This window comes from Podarcis melisellensis, assembly GCF_964234715.1.
Source record: "Podarcis melisellensis genome assembly, chromosome: 14".
Lineage (NCBI taxonomy): Eukaryota > Metazoa > Chordata > Lepidosauria > Squamata > Lacertidae > Podarcis > Podarcis melisellensis.
The window spans coordinates 26535828-26561059 of record NC_138546.1 but is presented as its reverse complement, the minus strand read 5'-3'; the positions used below and the strand labels follow the sequence as shown (position 1 = coordinate 26561059).

Sequence of the window (25232 nt, the reverse complement as noted above, 5' to 3'; positions counted from 1 at the left end):
TATTCAAGGGACCACCTGAGTTAAGGCACAAGATTATTACAGAAGCTCGTTTTCACTGGAGAAAGGAGTATATGTACTTCTTTTAAATGTCCTTTCCCCTCCCATGTCTAAAATAATGTTTTACAGTGCAATCCTGTGCATGTTTAATTGATTGCTTTTTAACATGTTTTTAAGCTGTTTCTATTCTAGTTGTAAGCCACCTTGAGTCCCAACAGGAGATAAGGCAGGTAATGATGATGATAACAACAACAACAGCAGCAGCAGAATATAAGGCACTTCTTGCCTTCAGAGGTCACCATAGCAGTGTGGTGGTGATGTTATAAAAAGAGTTTTCTCAATGGATCAGACAAGGGCCATGTAGTCCAGCACCCTGATCTAGCATTGACCAGATACGCCAGGAAGCTCACAAGTGTTTTTGATGGTAAAGACCATTTCTTGTTGCTTGCCCCTTGTGTTTGGAAGTGAGGTATTTTGCCTCTATAGATGTAGGTTCCATTTTTTAGCTTTACTATCCAAGAGTCGTTGATAGATCCAGTCTCTGTGGATTGGCCTCGTGGTTTCGTTTCGTTTCTAAATAATGTTGCTAGTGGTCTTTCAGCAAAAATCCCTGTAAGAACTGTGTGTTATATGAAGATGGTAGACAAGAGTGGAAGGAGGATATGAAAACTAACAAAATGTAGCGCAAAGGCAATAAAATTCCAGAAGAATTAAATATTCCTGGCAGTAATGGAAGAGCTATATGATCCCTCTCCCCCCAAAATTGTCTATGATCACGTGGAATTCTGATTGTTTAAATTCTTTCTCCTTTGTTACTCAAATGAATAGTGGAAACAAATAGATTTAAATAGGTTACAGTTTGTCCTACTACTTACAAAAGGTTTCATGGACAAGAAGAGGCTAGTCATGCTTTTGTTTCTGCATACAGCTAGTCATCAACACCTGTTTCTGGGTTGCTGCCTAAATTAGAGCAGCCTTCTCTGTCTTGTTCAGAGTGCAGTCTGACTTGACTGTTCATCAGCAAAGAAGATACTAAATTTTGCATCTCAACAAACGGCATTTTCAGTATTCAAGTATGTTTAAAAAGTATGTTTAAAAATACTTTTTGTACCATAGGATCTCCCATGGTACACTAGGTTGCATCTTTTTTTATACTGAGTTAGAAAGTGCAAGAGATTCTGTAAACTGCTGGGAGGGGAAAGAAGTCTGAGGAGCTAGACAAAGAAGTCTCTGGGACAGACATTGCAGGTAACACACAGCTTTTTTTGTCTACCCCTGAAGTGTGTGGCTTGACTAGCTTGCATGAGTCTTCTAGAGTTACTCATTTTTATGGTCTCTTTATGCTCTCTGCTTTGATGTATATCATGTGAATTGCTAGATAAATCTGAGGCAAGGATGTGTGTGCTGATCAATGAATTGTCCTTCCTCTGGGCAAGGAGGTTAAATTAAATGACCCTTTGGTCCCTACCCGTCCTGTGATTTGGGTGAGGTACATCATGAAAATCTCATTTCATGATGTTTAAGGATGGTGGTTATTTTTGCCAAGGGAAGTGGATCATTACTTGGCCATGAGTGTTAACAGTCATGCTCAGCTGAAAGAGAACAAACGTATTTGAGACTTAAGTCAATGATACTGCATTAAATGGCATTCACGGTAACAGTCCTCCCCTGAATAATGTGATTTCCATCAAACTGCAGTCTGACAAAAAGAGAGCAAGGTGAATGTGTGCACATATTTCTGCAGTGTTTTTCAGTGTGCACAGAGCTATAATTTTTATAGCCACAGCAATCTTCCAAGGTAGGTTACATTGAGGCCCAGACTGACTACTCAGTGCATTTCATGAAAGTAAACCTGCTTCTCTCATGCCACAATAAATCAACACTTGCCATATTATAACACGGGTGGCTCTAATCTGGTTAAGTAAAATACACATAAACAATTTCTCCTTCAGGCTGGGCTTTACCTTCCAAAACAGGCAGCTTAGCTCTCTCACACATTATAGCATCTTTTCTGCATCAAAAAGAGAAAAATATAAGTAGCTTCCTTGCTGTTACCTGGTTTTGACATTCCCATAGCAACCCACCTCCAACTTTGGTGTCACAAGCTCACCCATCATCTGTTGCTTTACAAGCAGGATTCTGTTCAAAGATGAGTAAAAAGGCTGTGACATGAATGGGACATATTTTCCTGTGTGTTTCTGACAGCTAGAAAATAAAGGCACAGCATGACTCAGGTTGTGTGGACATGATCCAATCTTGCAAAGGTTAGGTACTTTAATTAATGTAAAGAAAAGACAGGTGTCATCACAATCAGCTGCATTTTAAATATAATGCAGCAATAAATAGCCAATCTCAAGCTGAGGATAATGCAGAAGAAAAATTTGTCATGAGATGAGAATCTTGATACTTAAACAAACAAGCAGAGGTTTAACCAAATTGGTTGGTTCAAATCTATGCAATAGGTAATAATACAGCTGCTTCTCTTAGCTATCACGGTGCCAAGCAAGAAGATGGTGTATTTGTTTAGTTGCTCACAGATAAGGCACCAAATAGTGTGATGATTTGGCACTAGCGTCACTGTCACTGAAAGTAACAAAGGGTTCAGATCTGTAAGGGAAGACTTGTGAAGTTCACCAAATGTGGCATCCACTTTTAAGTCCATGGGGCTTTAAGCACACATGTGAACAACTTGAACTGAGCCAAGGAACTGGTGCAGCTTTTTTGGAACAGAAATTACATGAGTTCTAAATGGAATTCGTTGGTGGCTCTATTTTGGCTCAGTTGAAGTTTCTGAGTCACCTTCGAGGGCAGCCCCACGTAGAGTACATCCCAATAATTCAGTCTGTAACCTACCAGAGCATGGAGTAGAATGGCCAAATAATTGCTGTCCAAAAGGGGACATGGATGGCAAACCAGGCAGAGATGGAAATATGCCACCAAGGCCACCTGAGCCACTAGTGACAATGTTGCATTCAGGAATATCACCAGCCTACTGGTCTGCTCCTTCTGAGAGAGTGCAGCCCATAGGACAATTCTCATGGCACTAAGCAATAGCTCCTCATAACAGCTTTCTGGAAAAAAAACTGCCTTGAAATTAGGAGCAGAACCACTGCAATACAGTGCCCCCAACCTCCACATCCCAGAGCCACTCCAGAAAGATACCATGGTCAGTGTATCAAAAGGTGTGAAGAGGCCAATGAGAATCAGCAGGATCCCGCTCTCCCCGCCTCTCTTGATGAAAGTCATCAACCTGGTAAGCCTGATACGGACAGCTTAAACATAAAAAATTACAGACCTATCTCATTGCTGAACAATGATTATAAAATTTTTGCAGGAATAATGGCAGACAGACTCAAAAATTGCTTAAAAGATGTCATACATAAAGACCAAGCCAGATTCCTCCCAAATAGACAGTTAAAGGATAATGTCAGACATATTATAAATATCATAGAATACCTAGTAGTTAAAAATGAAATACCGGCGGCCTTACTGTTTATAGACGCTGAAAAAGCATTCGATAACGTTTCATGGCAGTTTTTGTTAAAGTCTATGGAGGAAATGGGGATAGAGGGCAACTTCATAAAAGCCATAAAGGTGATCTACTCTAACCAAACAGCTAAATTAATTGTTAACAACAATCTGACAGAGGGGGCTTTGCCGTACCAAACCTAAGATTATACTATGAGGCTTCCAGCCTGTGTTGGCTTAAAGAATGGATTACTCTGGAGAATTTAGATCTGTTAGATCTAGAAGGCTTTAACAATATATATGGTTGGCATGCTTACTTGTGGCTAAATAAAGGGAAGGTCCATAAAGGATTCTCCAATCATATTTTCAGAGGAGCACTGCTTGGAATTTGGAAAAAAAATAAGAAACTTATAGAAAAGAACACTCCTTGGTGGTTATCCCCAACAGATATCTTAACAATAAAAAAGGTAAACATGGAAGCGAAAAGGCTAACATATGAAGACATATTGATTAAAGCGGAAAAAGGTTGGAAGATCAAATCATATGATGAACTGAAAGATAGACTAACAGGTTGGTTGCAATACCATCAGATAAATGCACTTTGGAATGAGGACAAAAAATTGGGGATGAATGAGAAAAAATCTAGATACCAGACAGACGTATTAGAAGGGAAAACTAAACTGTTAGGGAAGATGTATAATTTGTTGTTAGAATAGGACACAAAAGATGAAGTAGTAAAGGAGGTAGTGATAAAATGGGCCATGGACATGGGACATAATATAAAGTATGAAAAGTGGGAGAGGTTATGGAACAAAGGAATGAAATTCACAGTGTGTGCCACACTAAGGGAAAATTTAGAGAAAATGATGTATCGATGGTATATCACACCGGTAAAATTGGATAAAATGTATAAAAGCGGAAATAAAATGTGTTGGAGATGTAAACAGAAGGAGGGAGATTTTTACCACATGTGGTGGGCATGTGACAAAAAAAAAAAAATGGGAGCTCATATATAATGAATTTAAAAAAATCTTTAGGTATACTTTTTCAAAAAATCCAGAGGCATTCCTCTTAGGAATAATTGGGGATGAAATTAAAAGAAAAGACCAAAATTTATTTCAGTACGTGACAACGGCAGCTAGGATATTGATAGCTCAAAAATGGAAATCAGTTGAGATTCCCATGATCACAGATTGGCAAACAAAATTATTTGAATATGCAGAATTAGCAAGAATGACAAACAAAATCAGACATCAAAAAGAAACAAAGTTTACTGAAGAGTGGAGTAAATTTGTGGCGTATATTGAAAGAAATTGCGGTAAATTAAAAACTACAGCGGGTATAACATAATCCTTGTTATGCGTAAATTTTGGAAATGGAAACTGCAGGAGAAGAAAAAATGTAAGAAAACCGTAGCAGGATAGGAGGGAGGTCAAAATGCGTGTTAACGCAGTGTAAATAAGTGGATGATACTTAACATTGATTGATTGATAAGAGTGTTTACTGTTTATTTTTATATGCCCTTTTTTCTTCTGTTATATGTTTTTTGCTTGTGTGGAAATCTCAATAAAAAAGCAAATAAAAAGAAAAAAAGAGAAAAAAAGAAAGTCATCAACCTGGTAAAATGAGACACAATTTTCTCAGTCTCTTGAGATAAGTATGACTTCCAGGGAAGCACTCCAGGTACAAATGAAGGGCTATAACTCACCTCAAAAGCAGATTTCAGAGTATGTTAAGTTTACTATTCTGTTTTTACCAGCATGTGGATGCCATTCATATTTTCTGCCTACTATACTTTCTGGCAATAAAATCTTTGCTGTCACTAGAGTGCAATATCTAATTGCTCACAAAACACTGAATGACTGTCCTCTTTAACTAACATGTTCCGCCATACCTGAGATGGTTCCTTCACATTACTTACAATGCAAAGCTCAGATCAGAAATCTTAACAATCAGCCCAAAGTTGACTGCAAAATAATAAGAAGAAGAAATTAAAGCTCCTGCTGGTTTCCAATTTCTTAGCACCATGAACTTAGATGATGACACAAAGTGGCTCGAGTGGGTAGCCAAACAGTTTGAAAGTATCGCCGGGGAAGATAAAGAGATCGACCTGGAAGAATTCAAAGCTGCTCTCAAGGTGAAGGAGGCAAGTTTTGTCAAATGGGGTAGGAAACCCAATTGGGCTGAGGATTGTGACAATGCAACGATGTTTTTGCTTAGAACGGCCCGTGTGTGAGGAAATACTATGAAGATATTTGGCTTCACCCCTTTTTTGGGAGGGAATTTGTGCATATAGATTTGTTCATGCGTACCTGGAGATGCTTAATTGGGAATGGTGTGCAGAAGAAGGGTGGCTGATGGAGACTAGGAGGTCATGGGCAGAGAAGGAGGGTGCTGAAGAGCAAAATCAGCAGGGCGGGGGGAGAATGCTGGCATCAGTAGGGACTGAAAAAGTAAGGGAATGTTGAAGATTGGGGGATTTGGGGTTAGGTCAGAGTGGGGGGCCCGTTTTTCATAACCTATTTTTAATAACCAGCCAGATCACCCTTTATCTGAAAGTCCCCCGTTCACTAATATTTCAAGTACTCAATTGCTTCTATTCCCATAATATTGAAGCAAGGTCTAAATAAAGACTAGTGAGAAATTTGAGGGTGTGTGTGTGTGATTTCCACTCCTGGATTAACCCCCGCCCCCCAGTTGACTTTGCAAACATTTCCGCCCTCTCCTATAGTCCTTTTTCGCTGAGCGTTTCTTTGCTTTGTTTGACTTGGATGGAAGCGGCACCATCAGTTTGGACGAGCTGCTGGAGGCCTTGAAGCTGCTGGTACATGGAAGTGAAACAGACAAACTCCGGTTCCTCTTCCAAGTTTATGATGTGGACGGTAAAATTCCAAAACAGCACCCTTGTTCACTTGCATTTTGTCAAAACAATATCACTGTTCTGCTCAGCATTGGCACTTTAGGGCAATAACTACCAATGCTCCTGGTTGGTCCATTCACATGGAATGGTAAATGACTACAGCAATGCTTTATTGTCAGTTCAGTAATGTTTTTGTAACAGACATAAATGTAGCTTTTATTTTGGTGCAGAACTTTATTTCTGTTTTAGTGCTAGTATAACTTGATTACATCTCACTGTATCGTGAAATAAGTCTTCAGAAATTGTATCAAATCGTGGCCTATGAAATATGTTGGAGCATTTACAAAGCTAGCCCAGGATGCCCAAATCCACTGTGTTGGTTGTTTCTTCAGTGCATTAAATAATGGTTATGAAAAAGTCCTCAGGGTTTTTTTTAGAGGCAAGAATATTCTAGTTAAAAGTGATTTCATATTTGTGTGTGTGAGTGTGTCGTTGTTGGGCTTGCCTTTGTCACTACTGTCCATTCACACCACTGCTTGCACACCTGGAAGCAACAGGTGAACAGGCAGCAACAGGAAGGAAAGGGATGCAAGAAAAACGAGGACACCCCATGCCTCTCTGGGCCTCAGACAAGCTCTGCATGGGCCTGTGTTGTGGTAATCCAACCTAGAGGCTCCAACTGCCTTAAATCTTGCCTGTTGCAGATTTATTTGATGCCGACTGGAGATCCTCTTCCACTGTAGGCAGTGGGTCCATTGAACCTGAAGAATTGCGCACGGTCTTGGATTCATGCCTGAAGGAGAGTTCAATATCTTTGCCAGAGAAGAAATTAGATGACCTCACGTTAGCCCTTTTCGAGTCGGCTGACTCTGACAACAGTGGGTCCATCACCTTTGAGGAGCTCAGGGAGGAACTGGAGCGCTTCCCAGAGGTCATGGAGAACTTAACCATAAGGTATTTCCTCTTCCACCTCCTAATCCAACTTTTCTCAACCCACCTAATGCCCTCCAGATGTTTTGGAGAAGTCCCACCACTCCTAGCATCATACTGGCTGGGGTCCATGGGAGTTGTGGCATTAAAACAGCTGGAGAGCACCAGGTTGGGGAAGACTGTATCCTGTAACCCCAAATTACCCCCTGAAAATGCTGCTTCACTGTCCTCCAGCAGCAGTAAGGCGGCACCGGGGCTCCTTCATCCTCAGTTCCATCTTACAATTCCTTCTGCCACTTACAGGAGGATCCATCCCATCAAACCAACACCTTCTTAATTTTAATTTTTTTAAAATTTACATCCCGCCTAAATTTCAAAAGAAACTTGAAGCCGGTAACAAATCCAGCCAACACAATGATATTGACGTATATAAGAATCCCCATTAAAACACCCAGCATGAGATTAAAACAGTAACACAAAACACCAAAACTACTGTAACATATTCCAAAACAGCCATCACAAACAAACATCAAAGAGAAATAAGAGAAAGACAGAAATGTTATCTGAAGGCCTTCTTAAAACAGGAACTCTTTTTTTACCAGCTGCCTAAAATTATGCTGGGGCAGGGCCTGACACGCCTCGCTTTTCTTAATTTCTCTAGTTTTAGAAAGTTGTGCACCCATCAGACCAAAAGCTTGGGCCAAAGAGCCTGGGAAATACCAGCAGCAGAAGCAGAAAGAAGGTGGTGGTGTCAGGTTTCAGTTGCCATCTCTGCAGGCTGGGTGGCTGGGGCTCGTGAGAGTTGTACCTGCAAGCAGCTGGAGGGCACCATGTTGGGGAAGGCTGCTTTGAACCATTGACTCAGCCTAGACAGGTCATTTTCATTGGCAGCCTCAGAAATATTTTCCCCTTTGACACCTTGAAATGTTCTTGCCAGCAGCACCTGGGGTTTAGAAATAATTACCCACCCCTGCTTGCTTGCTTCCTAGGTGAAGAAACTCGCTCTGGGAGCCTCTTTGAAGGAAAGTTGCACCCTTTTCCCTCAGCCGCAGCTGCCTGCATTCTCTTGGGGATGAGCTGCATTCCCCTGCTATGTTTCAGCTCCGCGTAATTGGAACTCTTGAGCCTGCTGCCGCTGCTGTCAGCTGTCATTGCGGCGGAAATCTGCTGCGGCTTGCAACACTGGGGCAGAGAGGACTTCGGTTTCCTTAGCAGATGAAAAACAGCCAAAGCATCTTGTGGCACCCTAAAGATTAACGCATTTATTCCCGCAGAAGCTTTCATGGATGAGAGCCTGTTTCGTCAGATGTGCTTGGCTGTGGGTTCTGCCCAGCGAAAGATGCCGCGATAAATCGGTTCCCATCTTTTAAAGGTGCCCCAAGTCTCTCTCGCTGATTTGGTTGCAGGGAAAAAACTAGAGCAGCTGTCCCTCTGGAATTCACAAAGGACCAGTGGTCGGAAGGAGAAAACTCCCTTTGGAAAAAGAGAAGGGCTGTATCTTTGTCTCTAGCTGCTTCCATGTTGGAGCCCTCTAGCACTGCTGGAGTGTTGCTTTTCTGCAATTAACCAGAACCAAAATGAAAACTTAGTATAGCACCATATTATCTAGCAGTAACCTCTCCTGTGGCCAAGACGGGTCCTTTGCTTACTCATAAGCAAGCCCCATTTATCATGGATTCTCAGCATCACGATTTGAGTGTTTTGTCCTCGCAGGTTCAGCCTGTTTTGTTGTTGGCTCCTGAGAGAGAGCCAGAGGGAAATTAGCAAGGAATCGCCTCTCTGAGCTATAGCCTCCGTGTCAGTTTCTTTTTCCAAAGCAGTGTCATGCCTATCCGTGACCTGGTGCCAGATGTGGAGTCATCGGAAGACAAACCAGACACCCCACAGGTCAATGACCTTGAGGAACAGGCAGGTTCCCCTATAGGGGTCCCCTGGGTTGATACCTGCTGAAACTGTAAGAGGAGAATGGCAGCACCAAAAGCTCGAGTTCCAAGCCAACTTGCAACGGCATAGCATGCACCTATGGGCCCAGTGTGGGTAAGGAATCCTCTTTTAAGGCATCCCTGAAACTCACTCAGTGCCATAAGTAGCTGCCAGGGTGATGTCTTAGGATGCCAAAGTATGTAAGGTCATCCTCTTGAGCCTTCTAGTTGCTGGAAGCAACACAGGTCTCTGGCTCCTTGCTCCTGAGTCTAGTTCCTTCTCTTTATACCATGCCTAAACTCCCTGTCATGCTAAATGTTAGACTGCTGCCTGACCTGACCCCTGGATCATATTTAGGACCTAAACTGCTTGACCTTGGTTTGTCCAGACCGCAATACACCTGCAATCCTGCTTAAGGCAACTGGGACCCAACGCCGGCTGGGCTGCACTGGAACATGGCAGTCCTGTGGCTAGAGAGACCAATATGGCAGAGACATGTTTTGTCGCAACTGGGGCATATGATAGCATCTGGGTTTGCTGCTGCAATGCACCGTGGCGTTTCTCCTCTCTGCGCTCCTCCCAGCAGTCATTCCTCCTCTGGTCACTACTTGAGGATATATGATCTGTCTCCAGGCACTGCAGTCGTCCACAAAGGATGCCCACAAGGCAGTGTTGATGTTGCCAGCTTTCATCTCACATTTGCAGACATATTTGTAGCACAGAGCTGGACTGCAAATGGACCTGGTGCCTGAAGCCAGCTCCCTGTAGAGCATGTTCTACCATCTTCTGTTCTGTGGATGGCAAATGACAAAATAGCAGTGAACATCACGGTTAAAGAAACAGGAATGTGTGTAAGCTCGTGAGCCAACCGATCACACACGTGGAAAAGCTGAATCTGAAATATCTGCCTGAAATATAATAAAGCCTACATCGGGAAGCAAAGAATGTCAGTTCCAGAGAGGAGCCAAGGCAGCACCAACCTTTACCTATTGCTTTACTTGAGAATTCCACAGGGGTTAGAGAAAGTCCAATGGACTTTTCTTTGCTTTGAGCATGTGGCAAGGACTAAATCATGCCAAATCTGGGGTCTGCTGTCCAGTTCGGTGCTTTACTTGTCAAGCGATCCTTGGGCATCACACACTGGCTTCTCTAGCCTAAAAGAGACATGACAGGCTGCAGCAAGAGGTTCTATCGAGCAGATCCTCCATCTTCTGAAATCTTTCCATATGTGATAGCAGTCCTCTGGTACTTGAGTGAACCAGCAGGTGGCTCTGTGTGATCACGGAGGCTAGAAGCACATGCTGTTCACAGAAGCCAGACCCTCGAGCTATCATGCTCCAGTATCTGAATACATATTGCCTCACCCATGGCAGAAACATCCACCCATTGGCCATTCTTCAAGTCAGCCCACATATTCTTGTTCCCATAAGCCACAGTTCAGCTGCACCATGTAACAAAGCTTTAGAACAGCAGCGGCAGACAACTCGTGCAAGTGAGCCAAGCCACATTTCCCTCTGTGCTTTTCCAGTTCACCTGCCAATCTGCCCCTGGGAGAAACTACAGTGGTACCTCGAGTTAAGAACTTAATTCGTTCTGGAGGTCCGTTCTTAACCTGAAACTCTTCTTAACCTGAGGCACCACTTTAGCTAATGGGGCCTCCCACTGCTGCCGTGCCGCCAATGCACGATTTCTGTTCTCATCCTGAAGCAAAGTTCTTAACCCAAGGTACTATTTCTGGGTTAGCAGAGTCTGTAACCTGAAGCGTCTGTAACCTGAAGCGTCTGTAACCCGAGGTACCACTGTATTTTCTAACCCCCAAATGGCAATCAGTCATCCTGGGAGGTTGAAGAAAACAACTCAATAACAGTGGTTGTGTCACACCATACGTTGAAAGCACATGGCTTTCCCCAAAGAATTCTGGGAACTGTTGTTTGTTAAGGATGCTGGGAAGTGTAGCTTCTGAGGAGGTAAACTACAGTTCTTGGAATTCTTGGGGTGGAGGGAGTCATGTGCTTTCAAACAGAGGGGAGAACATTGTCAGATGTCTCCTCTAAAGAGCCTGTGGGAAAGCAAAACGTTGGTCAAAAAAGACCACAAATATCAGGTCTATTTCTTGGTATATTTAGGAACCTAAAGAGCCTGTTGGATCCAGCATGCAGCCCGTCTGATCCAGCATCCTGACTCTCACAGTGATCAACCAGATGCCTGTGGGAAACCTGCAAGCAGGATCTGAGCACAAGAGCCCTCTCCTCCTGTGGTTTCCAGTCCTGCCCTCTGCCCCATCCTTTATCCCACCAGCCCCAGTAGGCAGCAGCTGCCACTGTATAATAATATACAGTTTACTGCTGATGAGCTCAGGGTTATGCAAGCTATGTAGCCCAAACAGGTCTACTGAGAACCCCAAGGTTTGTAGACACTGAAAAATATTTACAAAGAAAACCTAAGAGGCCCCCTCCAAAAAAGAAAGAAAGAAAGAAAACTCAGTTCAGTTAAGGTTTCACTTGTGGTTTATAGAGTCCTGAGAGCTCTATTTGCATTTGTGGGTTGAAAGCAAGGCTTACACTCTAGTGAGCGATTAAAAGAGCAACTGTTTGCAGTATGATATGTGCATCGGGGAGAGATGCTCTCCTGAAACTTTTGTGAACAGCTGGAAGGTGTGTGCTTCATTAGGGCGTGTTGAATTTTCCAGCTTTCAAATTCCAAAAAGAACTTGGGAACTCAAAAGATGTTTTGCTTAAATCAATATAATTCAGTTTTGCTTGGTAAGTAAGATGTGTGAAAAATTGCACAAAAGCCTTTAAAAAAAAAGATGGCCAAGTACTTGCAGATATGTTATATATTAGTAGTAGTAGTAGTAGTAGTAGTAGGTATTCAATAGTATTATATTATTATTAAGCATTACCTGACATTTTCAGAAGGCAGGCTTAAAATTATTTAGTTTTCAGAAAGCAGTTTATGTGCTTATTCATCAGACATAGACTTACCAAGCTGCATGTTGTCCAGTCACATCAATCATAGCAGATTCGTATTCCTCACACCCCAAACCATATTTTTAAGACCGCTCCCTGAAGAAATTTGCAAAAATTTAGTTTCACCCCCTAAAACCAGGGAGAGGGCCTTCTTGGTAGTGGCTATCAGATGTTAAGGAAATAAACAACTACCTGACTTTTAGAAAACATCTGAAGGCAGCCCTGTTTAGGAAGGTTTTTAATGTTTGATGTATTTATTGTGTTTTTAATATTCTATTGGGAGCCGCCCAGAGTGGCTGGGGAAACCCAACCGGATGGGCAGGGTATAAATTATTATTATTATTATTATTATTATTATTATTATTATTATTATTATTATTTTATATGGCATGCTTCATGGTCTCTTCTCTCTGGGTCTCTCTCTCTCACCTCTCGCAGTGCTGCAAGCTGGTTAAAGCCCCCCACTGCTCTCAGGAAGAGCCACGCCCCACGCTACCTGCGCCCAGCCTATTGGCACAACAATAGGAGCAAGCTTCTCTTCCTGGGCAGCTACCTGTGTGTGAACATCATCCTCTTCACATTTGCGGCCTTGAAGCATGTTGACTCTGGCCCCTGGATCATGCTGGCCAAAGGCTGCGGTCAGTGCCTGAACTTCAACTGTGCATTTATAGTGGTGAGTAACGTGATGTATTCATTATGTAGTGAATGTGTTAAGTGTACAGAAGTGGCCGTGGTGGGTCAGAGCAGAGGTCCGGCGAAAAGACGGCGCAAGAACAAGTTAATTCTCTCTGTTTGTATTCTATGCTGCTCCTCTAAGACTAATAAAAACCCACAGCCTCCAATAAGTAACTCAGGTGGTGAGTATCAGCAAGATCTGAGCCACAGTAGGGCTACTGAGAAACAGGAGGGCAATATTGGCCATGCTGGGGAGAACCTCAAGGTTTACCAAAGTACAGAAAGTCTTTAAAATATTTTTTTAACCCATTGAGGACTGAAGTTACTCAATAAGTTGAGTGTTAGTTGGAAAAACAAAAACAAAAGAAGAAAAGTTTGGGGAATGCAATGGAGTGTCTTGGAGAAGGGCATGGCTGGCTCAACCACCATGATACTCCATTCCATACCACCACCACCAGAACTGTGGAAAGGAACACTTTGTTGCAGGCCCCCTTATTGATTTCTATCATCAAATCTCACCTGTTGCTGCTTAGGTGTGCTTTGAATGTTTGAAATAAATAGATTTGCCTACCCAGCATTCTGTGTCTGACAATGCCCAATTCACAAGCATCCTTGGCAGCCATCCTTGATTTTGTCCAGGCTCTGGAAGACACTCATAGCCAAGAAGTGGAACACAAGCTTTGCATGCATAGATTCAATTCCCTGGCATCTTTAAATGGCTGGGAAAGCACATGGGCTTTGTTTTTCAGCCAGAACTCACCAGAAGTGAGTTTCATCACCTCTTTGGTGTGTTGCGTCACCTCTGTAGCTTTGCGGCACTTTGGCACATTGCTTTGTGTTGCGCGATGGAGGCTGTGTGCGGGGGTGGTGCGGCAATTGGTGTGGCGTAGGGTGGCAGTAGTGTGGTGGGTGCTCCCCTAAAAGAAGCTCAACAAGTTCTGTCACCTCTTTTTCTAGAAAAAAAGCCCTGCAAGCAGTATCCCTGATGCTGTGAAGAGCCACAGCCAGTCAGGCTATACAGCTAGAACAGGCTTCCTCAACCTCGGCCCTCTAGATGTTTCAAGACTACAATTCCCATCATCCCTGACCACTGGTCCTGTTAGCTAGGGATCATGGGAGCTGTAGGCCAAAAACATCTGGAGGGCCGAAGTTGAGGAAGCCTGAGCTAGAAGGACTAAACTTTTGACTCAGTATAAATCCATTTCATATGCTTGTGGAGCACTGTCCTTTTAGAAGCATGCCTGGTGCAAACATGTAGACCTTCAACTAACTTCTACAGCTATTTTCTCACCCCTTGAAGGTGCTGATGTTGCGCCGATGTTTGACCTGGTTACGGGCTACCTGGGTAGCCAGACTTCTGCCTCTAGACCAGAATGTCATTCTGCACCAGTTAATGGGCTATGCAGTGGCAGTTCTAACAGCGGTTCACACAGGGGCCCATGTGGCCAACTTTGGTAAGTGACAGTTTTCTAATTATTTATTTTAAATATTTTTATACTGCCTTTCAATCCTACCATGCCTCCTTTTAAGTAACAGGTAGGCCTGGGGAGGGGGGGGGGGCTCTGTGGACTTTTCACTCCCACCATAAGGACATAAGGAGAACAATAATTTTAGCCACACATGGGCCACTCTCCTGTGTTTTCCCTGTGGTGCTTGCATCTTTTTTTAGGCTACAGAAAAACTGACTTTTTTAAAGAGTCCAATAGCACGATCTCCACAGGTGTAAATGACTTAGCACTAATCTCCCCCCCCATTTTTTAAAAAAAAGAAGTGTGGTTTTTACATGTGCAGATAATGTCTATTGCCATGAATATCCACATAGGCACACTTGAACTACTGCCTTTGCCCATGGTGTTATTTTATCAGCATGTTGCTTTTTTTCCTTAATCAGGATTTTAATTTGCACTAAAACACCTATTTTTAAAAACTGAAATATTCACACACAATAGTGCGTAAATCAGAAATGTGTGAGGTTTTTTTGCATACATTAATGTATCATTGTGTGTTATTTCTAAAGGCTGCCTGATCTGGCATTTCTGGATGGTACCATTTTATCATCTCGTTCGCCCACTCCAATCCTCCAAGTTCCGCTAAAACTCTTTGAAACATCTGTTTAAAGTTTTTGAAGCAACTTTGCCATAGTAGTTAAATAAAAATGTGCTTTAGCGCATACTTGGACAGTTGTTTAAAATCAAATTGTTTAAAGGTCTAAAAAATGCATGCTCTGGTCCTTCTCCAACACCTTGCTCCTTGCTCACATGCTTTGATGTGGACAGAACGGATCAGGATGTTCACATACAAAAAGTGGTATCTGCTTGAAGAAAGTGTGTGCACTCCCTACATTCCCTGCCTACACAAACATACATACTGTCTGCTCCAACATGCCAGGGGCTTATGGGAGTTGTAGTCCAACTCTCATCTGGATGATACAAGGTTGTCTTAGAGCTTCATGGTTCATATCATCCTCATCATCATCCTGATATAATAATAATTTATTATTTATACCCCGCCCATCTGGCTGGGCTTCCCCAGCCACTCTGGGCGGCTTCCAACAAAATATTAAAATACAGTAATGCATCAAACATTAAAAGCTTCCCTAAACAGGGCTGCCTTCAGATGTCTTCTAAAAGTCTGGTAGTTGTTGTTCTCTTTGACATCTGGTGGGAGGGCGTTCCACAGGGCGGGTGCCACTACCGAGAAGGCCCTCTGCCTGGTTCCCTGTAACTTGGCTTCTCGCAGTGAGGGAACCACCAGAAGGCCCTTGGCGCTGGACCTCAGTGTCCGAGTAGAATGATGGGGGTGGAGACGCTCCTTCAGATATACTGGACCGAGGCCATTTAGGGCTTTAAAAGTCAGCACCAACACTGAATTGTGCTTGGAAATGTACAGAATGCCGTTATTGCGGTGCTAGTCCACTACACGACTTGAATTCTCTTAGTGGAGGTCTTTCTCTCTCCCCTGTAGTGAGAATGTCTCAGATCAAAGGCCCTTACCAGCTTTGGGAATATCTCTTCACCACCCGGCCTGGGATTGGCTGGATTTCTGGAACTGCCTCCCTCACGGGCCTCATGCTGCAGCTCCTCATCGCCCTTATGCTGGTGTGCTCTAGTACTTTCGTCCGCAAGGGTGGCCATTTTGAGGTGATGTGCTTGACTTCCTTCTCCTTCCTGTTGCTTACATCATTTGCCTTGCGAGTCAAGTAACTCCCAAGCGTCAGTGATCTCTTTTGAGCGTTGCTTATTTTAAATTATTGATGTGCTCTTCATTCCATTTTAACTTTGGGCTCATCCACATTTCCACTTGTTCAGTGGAAACTTCAATCCACAGAAAAATACTATTGTTGTTTGAACTGACTCACCGGGACACAGCAGTTTTCCGGGGGAAAGTGGTGGGACAAGCAGAAGTGTAGACAAGCCTTTAATCGTTCAAAACACCTCCTTGCTCTCTTGAATAAGTAAGATGCCCTTCTTTGTCACCAGCAGGTCTTCTACTGGACTCACCTTTCTTACATCGTCATTTGGGCTTTGCTAATTGTCCACGGTCCTAACTTTTGGAAGTGGTTTGTGGTGCCTGGATTTCTTTTCCTCTTAGAGAAGATCTTCGGTGTTGCCATGTCACACGTTGGAGGACTGTACATAGTGGAAATCAACCTCTTGCCCTCAAAGGTTAGCTTCCCGAACAATGATGAATTAAAAGGGGAAATGTGTGAAAATACCTAATTTTCCGAACAGCGTAGAAGTGGAAGTGAGGTGGCTTGAGCATCTGATTTGATTTCCCTAAGCTTACAAAGCATTCTGATTTGTTTCAGGGAGGTTATAGGATGTTGTGTCAATCCCAGAGTTTTCCATGCATTTTAAACATCAATTTCCTTACCCCAGAAATTCATAGCACCCTAGAATTGCAGAGTTGGAATGGCCTCCAGGGGTCATCTAGTCGAACCCTCTGCAAAGCAGGAATCCCTGACAGGTGGCCACCCATTGTTTAAAATCCTCAAATGAAAGAGAGTTCCCCACCTTCTAAGGTAGTATATTTCACTGTCAAACAGCTACTACCATCAGAAAGTTATTTCTAAGGTTTAATCAGAATCTCATTTATGGACAGGTTGTACCTTGTAGAGCAGGAGAAAACAAGGTTGCTCCATCTTTCATGTGAATGCCTGTTCAGATATTTGAAGAGGGCACTCATATCACCTCTCATCCTTCTCTTCTCCAGGCTAAACATACCTAACTCCCTCAGTTGTTCCTCATAATAACAGTCATTCTGAATAGAATTATTTTTAAATGGATTTGCTGTGCAAGAGCACCAAATCCACTGTAAGGCTGTATGCGTACCATACATTTAAAGCACATGACTTCTCCCAGAGAATGCTGGCAATTGCAGTTTACTCCTCACGGAGCTACAATTCCCAGCACCCTTTACAAACTACAGCTCCCAAGATTCTTTGAGGGGGAGTCATGCACTTGGAATGCATAGAACATGCACAGCCTCATTGTGCAACCTGAATTTGCTGGCATGCGACAGAATCCCAACCTGCTAAATAGTGACCATCTAGAAGCCTCCTATGAGCTGGGCATTGTGCTTCCAGGTCATATGCAAACAAGATGTTCCCTTAGTGACAGCATTTCCCCTCTTCATATGTTTCCTATCTTTCTCTTTTGGATCCAGGTGACTCATCTGGTGATCAAGAGACCTCCGTTCTTCCACTACAAACCTGGTGACTACGTGTACCTGAATATCCCAATCATAGCCAAGTATGAATGGCATCCATTCACCATCAGCAGTGCTCCAGAGCAACCAGGTAGATCCCATGCAAGTGTCGTGGGAATGGTTGCACTCAGGTCTTGCATGTGTGTTTGCCATTGAGGCACCTGGTTGGCCACTGTGAAGACAAAGAATTGGACTAGATGGATCCACCGGCTTGATCCAGCAGCCAGGCTCTTCTTGTGTTCTTCTTCTTATTAGTTACTGAATTTATATACTGCCCTAGACCCGGGGGTCTCAGGGCAGTTCACAGAATAAAATCAAGATATAAAACCACACAATACCTAATAAAAATAAAAACAGCAAGCCAGTACCCTTCCACACACAAAAAACCCACATTTTTAGAGGGCATAGGATGTAAATCGGATCAGCCTGGTTGAAAAGGAACGTTTTTGCCTAGTGCCTAAAGGTGTATAATGAAGGTGAACTTCCCTGGGGAGAGCATTCCACAGATGGGGAGCCACTCCAGAGAAGGCCCATTCTCGTGTTGCCACCCTCCGGACCTCTCAAGGAGGCAGCACACAAAGGAGGGCTTCAGAAGATGGTCTCAGGGTCCGGGTAGTTTTATAGCTCAAAACCAGCACTTATGCCAACTCCTCCTATCAGTCGCAACCAGCACTGCCAGAAGCTATAGTCAAAAACATCTGGAGGGTACCAGGTTGGTGAAGGATGGCGTAAAGGGTGTAGAAGCCTTGATACGTTATCCGTCTGGTCCCACAGTCTATCATACCAGGAAGAAAGAGTTCCATGCTATTGTCCCAGAGCAGCAACTCAGGGCTGTACAGATCTACTGAAGCAACCCAATTGCTGCAATGGATTTGTCACTTCTCTCCCTAATCCCCTTCTTGTGACCCAGGCTTGATATTCCCATTGGTTTGTATGTGTTATGAAATTAACGTTGTTCCTGTTCCTACTCTTTTCAAAATCAAGTTTGCAATATTCCAAAAGGCTTGCAAAGCTCAGATCAGGCTCAGGACGTTTCAGGTATAATCCCTTTCCTGGTGTCTCCAGACCACCCAAACCTTGACACCTCATCCTTGAGGCTGCTGTAAGAAAGTGGTGAGTTCCTGCCTCTTAATTTGGGAAAGGTGGCCTTGATCCGCTTCTTGCTATGAGGTGGGTTACCTCCTGGCTCTTGGCTCAGTTTAACGAGGACGGCTAAGGATGCTTGTGTTCCTCACTGGGTAACCTTCTGCTTTCTCTCCAAAGGGACCATCTGGCTCCATATACGGTCCCTGGGACAATGGACCAACAGGCTATATGAATACTTCTGGAATCAACAGGAGTGTCATGACCACAGGTCCGAATGGCTGGACAGAAAGGCAAAGGCAAAGAAGAAGAACAGGTCCCAGAAATGGGTGCAGGTTTGCGATTAAAACAACAACTCGGTAACCATGATTGTGGGGTCTTCAGTGGCATTTAAAAAATATTAATGGGTTGATTCTAAGTTAAATTCTGTGGCATTGCACTGGATGAACATGGTACTGGGGGGTTATGGGGTGGGGGCAGAGGCAAAGCTGAGGCTCTGGGCATGCTTGGACATGCATTGCATAGAGAAATTATTTCCGTAAGGAGCAAGGTCTTTTGTGGGGAGGGGAGTTACAATTTGTGTAGGCAGAATACTGAGCACAACCCATCACTGACTCACCCAGCCCTTGTCAACTTGTGGACAGCAACACAGAGCTGAAGCAAAGCCAAGAGGGCCGCAGGTCAGATCCTGCAGCTCACCATGAACTTCTGTTCCAGAAATGTCTCTTTGGCTCCTCTGACCTGGACCAGCCTGTGGCCAGCAGTTCCGATGAGATGGTTGAGATCTTATCTTACATGCCCATCAGGCATCCCAGCTGGGAGACTGCAAGTGTCGGAGCAGCCAGCCAGTGCAAGGAGGGGAACACACAACCCAGAAGAGGAAAGGTCTGGCTTCTCCTGGCAAATATGTGTACATTCCATCCTTGATAGATCTGCCCCTCTCCCCCACAGAAAACATACTTCAGCTCTTGCTATATGGCAAGGAATCCAGAGGCTGTGTGTTTAGTTTCCTTCAGGAGTGAGGCTACAGGAGGCTTAGGCACTTTCTTGAATCTTGACAATTGTGCAAGGAGAACAGAGCAGAAGCAAACAGACTCCTAAGACAGACATGAAAATTTTCACCAGTTCCCCTGTGCTCCCAGGCAAGCATCTATATAGCACTAAACTCACAGCTCTATTCCTCTGTTTCTGAATGAAAAAAGTTCAGCTTCTTTCATCTCTCCTTGAAGAGTGCTGGTTTCAGACTTGCAGGTAAATTGCCCTCTTAAGGAAACTTGCACAGACATTAGGGAACATCAGCACTGTGAACTGGCAGGGTATATTGTTGGTGTGCTTTTTCTGTTCTTTAGTCTCTCTGTGTGTGTATTTCCTTATTCTTTGTTAAATAAGAATAAAAAAATTAAAAAAGAGATAGGGAAAAATGAGAAAGCAAAAGAAACAATAATTTACAGTGCCATCCATCCCTAAATAGGCTCTTTTTTTCTAATGGGACATGGTGGACCTTTTGCTAACAATAACATATTTGTTAACAGATTCCTGGCAGGCTTAGTGAGAATCAGAGACTCTGTAACATCAAGGTAAGATCTGCTGCTGCTCTATGAAATGCCTTGAGCACCCACAAGCAGGCCAGGTTCTGTACAGAGTTTAGAAGCATCCCTTCCCCAGAGACATGGGGGGCGGGTGCAGGAGGAAGCAACCAGGTATCAGGAGAAAGCTCAGAGTGTATCAAATAGCTGAGTACAGAAGTCAAAGTTTGTAAGGCTTAATAAAGGGGCAGGCAGGCACTTGAAGAAAAAAGAGGTGGGAATGTGCCCTGGGCAGAGACAGAAGCATATTAGCACCTCCAAAACCACAGTTTGTCTTCGCGTGTGTCAGGTGATGCTAAGCTAAAATGTAGGAGTGGGCTTTGGGACAATGTTCCCCCTTTTTAAAAGATGTTCCCTCACTTTTGATGCAGTTTAAATCTCTCTCTCAGAGCGAGAGGAAAGCGAAAGCTTTGCTTGCCCTCCGTTCTGTCACGTAGCCAAATCTAAATAGGCTATATCTGGTGCTGCGGTGACATCATGTTCGTTACACAATCCCTGATGGGCTGGGATCATGCAGAGAAGAAGCCCTTCCAAGAGAAAAGCTGGCAGCAAGACAGCAGCCAACAGGAAAAGCGATGGCCACAAAGAAGTGTCCCAGAAGGGAGGGGCAGTGGCAGCTAGTGGCAGTGGCAGGGGGAGTGAATCCCTAGGCTAGCCAGGCCCAAATGCAGGCCAGGGTTCTGAACTCCCACAGTTGTGAATTCTTCCTTATCACTAAGAAGATTATTCACTGAAAGCTCAGTTAACTCCTCTGCGGTCCCGAAGGATAAATCGTAACATAACAAGCCAGATTTACCACGAACAGGATCAAATCAGTGTCGTGCCGTTACTTCCCTAGTGCTACATCGATGGTCCTTATGGGACTCCCACTCGAAGGATCTTCACATCAGAGCATGCTGTTCTGATAGGAGCAGGAATTGGGATTACACCCTTTGCCTCCATTTTGCAAAGCATCATGTTCAGGTTGGTCTGCTGCAGATTAGAATCAATTCTTTTGTCAAAGGTGCAGAACCTGTATCCGCCCCCCTTTCCAAAACTAGTTGTAGAGTGTGCAATCTTTTATTTGATCAACATCTTCTGCAAGGGTGAGGAAACCTTTTCAGTCTGAGAGCTGTATTCTCGCATGGGTACCTCCTGAGGGTCAGGGCAAAAGCGGGTGTGTCTGTACAGAAGACTAAATTCCAGCCACAAAAATGGCAAAGGTCACTGCAGATGATGCATCTCTACAGTCTTCATCCAGGTAACCAAGAAGGATTATTGCAGGTCAAGGACGCATTCCAGCCTTCCCTAAACATTCAGGAAGTGTAGCTCTGGGGAGGAAGTGTGGCTTACTGAGAATCTTCATGGATAAATAGAGAGATCTGCCTTTGGTTCTTGGAGGTCTGCATCCCACCCCAAACCTCCCAGCCTGAGGTTTCCCACCCCTGGTCTACTGCCAGAAAGGCAGTATGATTCGAAACCTTGTCTACTTCTTGTAAACCAATACACGCAACTTTTAAAAATGGTTGCAACTTTTAAAAAATCGCCATTGAACTTTCCAAGTAATAAGCAACAGCCATTCCTGGTTGTATTTGTTAATGCCAGCTGCTAAGAAAGGCTGGCAATGCTCTGCTCACCTCAAAAGATACCCTATAATTTTTCTTTCTTTCTTTCTAGACACCGTATGCGAAAGCAAACCTCTTCTAGCCAGGAAAACATGAAACTCCTGAAGGTGAGGTGGCGTCCTCAGCTGTGGCTTGGACGTTTGTGCAGAAAAGCATTTTTTTGCTACAAAAACAATGAACAGCAGTAGCAGTAAATAAAACCTTCTTGTCTTTAGGTTGACTTTATCTGGATCAACAGAGACCAAAAATCATTTGAATGGTTTGTAAGCCTGCTGACCCAGCTGGAAATCAATCAGGCTGAAGAAGACCCTAGCAGTAGGTGACCAATTTTTGTCCTTTTCTTTCTTTAACCGTGACCCAAACTGAACACAATCCTCAAGAGGATGAGCCAGAATGATGCCCCCTGAGGCTTCCAAACTTAAACTGTGGGTTGGATATATTTTGATGGGAAAACTGGACTTAATTCACACATGAACCATCCTAACCCCCCCTCCAGCATCCTTTATCTCTCCCTCCCTCCCTCCCTCCCTCCCTCCCTCCTTCCCTCCTTCCCTCCCTCCCTCCCTCCCTCCCTCCCTCCCTCCCTCCCTCCCTCCCTCCCTCCCTCTCTCTCACACACACACCTTCTCTTAGTGGGGTACCAGAAAACCTGAACTGGCTCAAAACACAGAATTTCTCCAGGCTTTTCCTTATTGAAATTAATGTAAAAAAAACACACACATGCAAAATACCATGTTTCAGTTGACCTCTCAATATGATTTAAAATAAATGTGTGATGGAACATTGAGGGGTGGGGGCTGTGCAAGGGATGCCCACTGCCTGCCACCACTAATGCTCCTGGCAGCCATGCCACCAGCATGTTCAGCATGCATGAGAAGGTGGCACTCTGTGTGTGTACCAATAAACCAGCACAGAATTTCTCCACATGCGGTAAGATCCTGGGCCAACCAGAGTGGTGCATCTAGTTATCTCCTGCTTGGACTACTGCAATGCGCTCTACGTGGGGCTACCTTTGAAGGTGAACCAGAATCAACAGTTAATCTGGAATGCGGCAGCTAGACTGGTGACTGGGAGCATATAACATTGGTCCTGAAAGACTTACATTGGCTCCCAGTACGTTTCTGAGCACAATTCAAAGTGTTGGTGCTGACCTTTAAAGCCCTAAACGGCCTTGGCCCAGTATACCTGAAGGAGCGTCTCCACCCCCATTGTTCAGCCCGGACACTGAGGTCCAGTGCCGAGGGCCTTCTGGCGGTTCCCTCACTGCAAGAAGTGAGGTTACAGGGAACCAGGCAGAGGGCCTTCTCAGCAGTAGTGCCTGCCCTGTGGAACGCCCTCCCACCAGATGTCAAGGAAATAAACAACTACCTGACTTTTAGAAGACATCTGAAGGCAGCCCTGTTTAGGGAAGTTTTTAATGTTTGACGCTTTATCGTGTTTTAAATATTCTGTTGGGAGCTGCGCAGAGTGGCTGGGGAAACCCAGCCAGATGGGCAGGTTATTATTATTATTATTATTATTATTATTATTATTATTATTATTATTATTATTATTATTACCAGGACCTCGCCCACCTCTTATGTGGAGGAGCTTTATTCACATATATGTTGCCATGGCCATGTAGAGCTACATCCCATGAGGGCAAAAGATGGGAAGGGGCTATAGCTCAGTAGAAGAGCCCCTGCTTTGCAGTCCCTGGTGGCATCTCCAGGTAGGGCTGGGAGAGGTTTCCTGTAGCCCTGGAGAGCCACTGCTGCCAGTCAGTGTAGACAATACTGAGCTATATGGACCCAAGGTTCTCAGTCCGTATAAAGCAGTTTCCTCTGTTCCTATGCAGCTGGTGGGTTGAGGTGAGGGTCACAAACTCCTGAACCCCCCGCTTCAGATATCTTTCCATGTTCCTTCTGATGTGCAGACCGCTTCTTGGAGATGCACTTGTACATGACCTCTGCGCTTGGCAAGAATGACATGAAGGCTATCGGCCTGCAGATGGCGCTAGATCTCCTAGCCAAAAAGGAGAAGAAAGACTCCATCACAGGCCTCAAGACAAGAACCCAGCCGGGGCGCCCAGACTGGAACAAGGTAGACTTCACAAAGCTACTTTTAACATAATTTACAACACCTCCCCCCCCCAAAAAAAACCCCTGGTGCCCCATGTACGTATTTAAGCTGCAGCTCCCACCAGTCCCTGACACCAAAACAGCTGAATGGCACAAGGCTGGGGAGACTGATTCCCAAGCATCCTTGTGGCTGTGGTGTGAGCTGCTTTTTAAGAACAGATTCTAAGCTCAGTGGGTTCCCTTCGGCCAGGGAGCCTCAGCCTAACTGACCCCACAGAATTGTTGTGAAAATAAAATGCAGGCGAGCGGAACCTTTGGAGGAAGGGCAGAATAAAAATGCTTTTTTTTTTAATTTAAAAAATGCATTTGAGATGTATCTGGGGAGCCCAAAGCAAGGCCAGCACCTTCTTCTGAAGCTTGAAAAGAGAGTTGTTAGATTTCTGTCTTGTATCTCTTCCCGGTACCCCCAGCTCTTTCAGAAACTAGCAAAAGAAAACAAAGGGAAGGTCCATGTCTTCTTCTGCGGCTCTCCAGCTCTTGCCAAGGTCATCAAAGCTCATTGCGAACAGTTCAACTTCCAGTTCTTCAAGGAGCACTTTTGAGCAGCATCCCTGGGCTATCCTGGACTGCGATGTTAAGGCTGCAAGTTATGCGTGAGTTAAGTAGGCAATTTGATTTGTGGAAGAAAACCTTTGTGGAATAGTTCACCAAGACCCCCAGCCATTTTCAAGTAGTCCTTAGAAATGTTTTTGATAACTGTTGTCCTAGGGATACTTAGTGAATCAACCCTTCCTCTGTGTTTGAATGGGCCAAACTACACATTGTGGTTAATTATGTAATTTGCCATTGAATAAAAATAAAAAGATTTATTTCCGAAATAGCCAGCGTGAAAGGCAGTTGTCTGGATTGGGAGGGAGGTCAGCATGGGGAGGGGAGGGGGCTTGAACACTTTGTTCCCTGCTGTGGTCCCAATCTGGATCCCTCTACACACACACACACACCCCGGGTTCTGGCCCTTTCTCTTCTCTCTTGCAACGGTATGCAAGGAGGAGGAGAAGGGAACGTCTCCTGCAGAGTCACCATTGCAATGGGAAAGGACAGTGGGGAAAGCTCAGCTGAGCAGACTCCTTCGAGGCAGAAGAACATGTTTGGTTCAGGGTGAGGAACAGCAGCTGCACTGGCTCGGGATGCTTTTGCCAGTTGCATAGCACAACCCGCCCCAGAATTCCTTGCAATGCCACAGAAGACACTCTCAGCTCACACATGCATGCCTGGCTCATTTGAGCGCGCGCACCCCACCCCCCCAATATTGCCACTCTATTTTTTTTTTATAATATTTATTAAAGTTTTAAAGGTTACAAAAAGAAAAA

The 25232-nt window shown here is 44.2% G+C and overlaps 1 protein-coding gene across 4 annotated transcripts; it reads left to right on the top strand.

The window, feature by feature from the left end:
• The first annotated feature begins 316 nt into the window (after positions 1-316).
• Positions 317-24825, top strand: LOC309356785 (NADPH oxidase 5-like). Of its 4 annotated transcripts, none has more exons than XM_081888530.1 (17): positions 318-1245; positions 5488-5611; positions 6197-6347; positions 7069-7279; positions 12586-12820; positions 14123-14276; positions 15787-15962; positions 16305-16487; positions 17488-17620; positions 18793-18947; positions 19330-19497; positions 20145-20189; positions 21037-21161; positions 21855-21909; positions 22018-22117; positions 23718-23884; positions 24333-24825. In XM_081888530.1, exons 2-17 carry the CDS (start codon positions 5492-5494, stop codon positions 24462-24464), a joined length of 2310 nt encoding a protein of 769 aa, XP_081744656.1. In that variant the 5' UTR covers positions 318-1245; positions 5488-5491; the 3' UTR covers positions 24465-24825. The 4 variants fall into 4 exon arrangements, with proteins under 4 accessions (XP_081744659.1, XP_081744656.1, XP_081744658.1 ...); XM_081888532.1 differs by having other exon boundaries at positions 319-1245; positions 5488-5602; XM_081888531.1 differs by lacking the exon at positions 318-1245 and having other exon boundaries at positions 5433-5611.
• The last annotated feature ends 407 nt before the right edge of the window (positions 24826-25232 follow it).

Coding starts and splice junctions, on each gene's coding strand:
- LOC309356785 (XM_081888530.1), top strand. CDS start 5,492: ATGAACTTAGATGATGACACAAAGTGGCTCGAGTGGGTAGCCAAACAG. Junction 21,910..22,017: donor AAAACATGAAACTCCTGAAG/GTGAGGTGGCGT, acceptor TCTTGTCTTTAG/GTTGACTTTATCTGGATCAA. Junction 22,118..23,717: donor GGCTGAAGAAGACCCTAGCA/GTAGGTGACCAA, acceptor TCTGATGTGCAG/ACCGCTTCTTGGAGATGCAC.